Consider the following 3,451-nt stretch of genomic DNA (forward strand, 5'->3'; position numbering starts at 1 on the left):
ATTATAAATAATTACCTCCTGGGTTATTCGTTTGTATAAATTTCATTTTATCGAAACTTTATTTTATTGAGTTGAAGTGACTTATATTTAAAGCAGTTATTAATTTTATTATATGTACATTTAATATAGATGTTCTTCTACTAAGGGAAAGTTCTAGTTATGATTACTCTTAGTTCCATACATTAATATGTATTTATATCAATAGTAATATTCTATTAAAAAAAGTAAATTAATCATATATAATACAAAAAGAGGCTCGATTTTTTTTTATATTTATTTACCTATAAAGTTATTATTATATTTACCTATATGTAATTATGAAAATACAAAATAATATTACAAATATTACTTTTAAAAGAAGTCATTACATAACGCGTGTGATTAGATAAGGAACGACGCGCCCTGATGGATGGTGTGGTTCTTTCTGGATAGAACTAGAATTTTGGTAGAAGCCGAACCCTAATAAAGAATTAAAAAAAAAAACGCGCCCTATATATAACCGTGAGCCATTTCGTGCCGAATCAATTGTGCTTGTTTTTGTGTTTGTATTGAGCGAACGATAAGATTCCTTGTTTTCAATGGAGGCTTTCTTCAATTCCCAATCGTCTTCGAGAAGCCGCTGGAGTTACGATACTCTCAAGAATTTCCGCGAGATCTCTCCGGTCGTTCAGAATCACATCAAACGAGTAATTACTAATTAAGTCTCCCCTCGGATTGGAAATTGATTTTGGGTGTGCAAACGGTTAGTCTCATATTGTATGTGTATTCTGAATCTATTTGATTGTTTGATTGATTTCAGGTTTATTTTACGTTATGTTGCGCTGTTGTGGCTGCTGCTGTCGGAGCCTTTCTTCATGTATTGTGGAACATTGGGGGTTTTCTCACTACGGTGGGGTCTATTGGAACCATGGTTTGGTTGCTATCGACACCCCCTTTTGAAGAGGTTTGAATGCGATTCTACCTGATTTCTGCTCCGTAAATCTTATGTGACGTTGTTCTCACTCATTGTTCTGTGTTTTTTCAGCAAAAGAGGTTGTCTCTGTTGATGGCTTCTGCCCTGTTTCAGGGCGCTTCCATTGGACCTCTGATTGATCTGGCGATAGCCATTGATCCTAGGTATGACCTGTTGTTGCTTTTTTGGACACTTTTAATTAATTACTATTGTTAGAGTCATTGATGCTAAAAATGATTCTTTTGAACGTTTTGGCTGTGCCCTTCGCTTATTAGTGGAGCTTATTTGGACCCATAGTGACTGCATATGATTTTAATTCGTGGTATATAGTTTAATAAGTCACGTTTTTTCTTTATCATGATGGTCCTGTCAAACTCCTTAGTCCTTTCCCCTTACTTGTTTAGAGAGAGAGATGCTAAGCGTGCTCTCTCGTTTTTTTTTTCTTCTTATTTAGATTGGTGCTTGATGTAGGAGCAAACAGGACTCGTTACGAAGTGTAACATGCCTTTCTTTGTTCTTCTTATTCTGGTTAATGTGCTTTAGATCATATTCTCCAACAATGTTGTTATTCATATCTGTCTGTAATAAATTAATACCATGTTTTAAAGTTTACTGTAATTGGTGGAGTCTTCTGATGAGTATCATTGTCTTCCAGGGTTGATTATGTGATTAATAGAATATCATTACTGTATGCAAATACTGTTCTGTCATACATACAACCCCAAAATGTTCTTTTTGCCCAATAGTTTGTATGAGGAGTGTTAGCAATACAATAATAATAATACTGTTCTTAGTTAAAATTTATGTGAGGACCACTAGTTTAGGAATGAGACGTAATACTTGTTCAGTTCTGCACCCAACCACACAGGATCTGTGTTAAACAAGAAGCTACTGAGAGTTGCTTCTGCATTCTTTGCTCAATCGATGTGAATTACTGGCTTTACCTTGGTTGGTTATGTGTAAGAAAACACATTAGGAGAAATAGGTTTGAAAGAGTGTGTTGCAACATGCAAGCGTTTTGTCTTGTGATACCATTCTCTACCTTACCCTCTCACTTTAACCTTTTTCTTAAGTTAATGTTATGTGATAAATGTGCAGTTGCTTATGTGTCTAGTTTATAGTTTTGGATGCTGGTTTGACATTGTTGTTCCATTCTCCAGCCTTATCTTTAGTGCTTTCGTGGCGACTTCCTTGGCTTTTGGCTCTTTCTCTGCGGCAGCTTTAGTTGCAAGGCGTAGGGAGTATATCTACCTTGGTGGTTTGCTTTCTTCTGGGCTGTCCATCCTTATGTGGTTGCACTTTGCTTCCTCTATCTTCGGGAGCTCAATAGCGCTCTTTAAGTTTGAGGTAACTATCAATTTAATAGTATGACAGATACATAGAAAAATCCTTCTATATTTTCTCGTGTTCTGTATTATATCCGGTGTACTTATTTGCATTTTTTGCAGTTGTACTTTGGGCTTTTGGTATTTGTAGGCTACGTCATAGTAGATACCCAAGAAATTATTGAGATGGCTCACTTTGGTGACCTGGATTATGTGAAGCATGCATTGACACTGTTCACTGATTTGGCTGCAATCTTTGTGCGAATTCTTATTATAATGGTGAGTTGGACTGGTGAATGGTTTTCTAATATTCTATTGGTTTTCTTTTTCTGTTCCCTACCTTTGAATTGGTGTTGAAACAAGGTTTCCGTTATCCTTTCACAGTTGAAGAATTCAGGCGAGAGAAACGAGAGGAAGAAGAAAAGGAGAGATTAAGTGACTGACTGGCTGGGCTTGGACAACTCTACACTGTCTTAGATCATGGAGAAACAAAGAAAACATAGTTGTTTGTATAGCTTTTGTTGTTACCCATGTGTAGTTAGTTAGCTAGCCATGTGTTTACTTCAATGGTAAATAAAATGTCAGGATATCTTTTAAACATCTTAATTTGTATCACTAATAAGCATAATCTATCGTGTAATATGATATCACTTTTTGTTTAAGCAATAAGCACTATGCTGGGTTTCGAAAAACCTTAGGTCAATTAGATTTTACGGTTTAGTTTAACACAATGAGGGAAAGTGTTATCTCATATTGATTTGAGAATGAGATCATCGTCATATTTTGAAGCATTAAGGATGTACTGTTACTCTCGCAGACTAGATTTGAACGTCAGGTAGACAAAACAAAAAAACATTGAGGTTGATCAGCGTTCTGATGGAGTAAAACATAATATTTATGTGGTTTTGTTTGAGCATCTAATGAAGAGTGAAAGGAGGTGAAATGGCATAAACCAACTGTAGTTTGAGAGTAGAAATTGGATGTTATGCCACAAGTTATTTTATTTCATAATATTTTGAATAAAGTACTGATCCAGTGCCATTTTACCTCGATTCATCCAAAGCTAAAAGCAGCCGTGCTTATCTATACAGATTATGCTCATAATTTATAAGTAAAAAGGGGTGGGAGTAATCGAGGCAACATCATAAACTTGCACGTCCTTAAGTTTAAAAAT

General features: G+C 35.4%; 1 protein-coding gene across 1 annotated transcript; it reads left to right on the forward strand.

Moving 5' to 3' along the window:
- Positions 1 to 498: 498 nt before the first annotated feature.
- LOC108345296 (bax inhibitor 1) lies at positions 499 to 2,969 on the forward strand. Its single transcript, XM_017583920.2, has 6 exons — positions 499 to 686; positions 800 to 943; positions 1,025 to 1,116; positions 2,113 to 2,299; positions 2,401 to 2,556; positions 2,662 to 2,969. The coding sequence occupies exons 1-6, from the start codon at positions 579 to 581 to the stop codon at positions 2,710 to 2,712; spliced, it is 738 nt and encodes a 245-aa protein (XP_017439409.1). The 5' UTR covers positions 499 to 578; the 3' UTR covers positions 2,713 to 2,969.
- The last annotated feature ends 482 nt before the right edge of the window (positions 2,970 to 3,451 follow it).

The sequence above is a fragment of the Vigna angularis genome, chromosome 1, assembly GCF_016808095.1.
Source record: "Vigna angularis cultivar LongXiaoDou No.4 chromosome 1, ASM1680809v1, whole genome shotgun sequence".
NCBI classification, from domain to species: domain Eukaryota; kingdom Viridiplantae; phylum Streptophyta; class Magnoliopsida; order Fabales; family Fabaceae; genus Vigna; species Vigna angularis.

Coding starts and splice junctions, on each gene's coding strand:
- LOC108345296 (XM_017583920.2), top strand. CDS start 579: ATGGAGGCTTTCTTCAATTCCCAATCGTCTTCGAGAAGCCGCTGGAGT. Junction 944..1,024: donor CGACACCCCCTTTTGAAGAG/GTTTGAATGCGA, acceptor GTGTTTTTTCAG/CAAAAGAGGTTGTCTCTGTT. Junction 2,557..2,661: donor TGCGAATTCTTATTATAATG/GTGAGTTGGACT, acceptor ATCCTTTCACAG/TTGAAGAATTCAGGCGAGAG.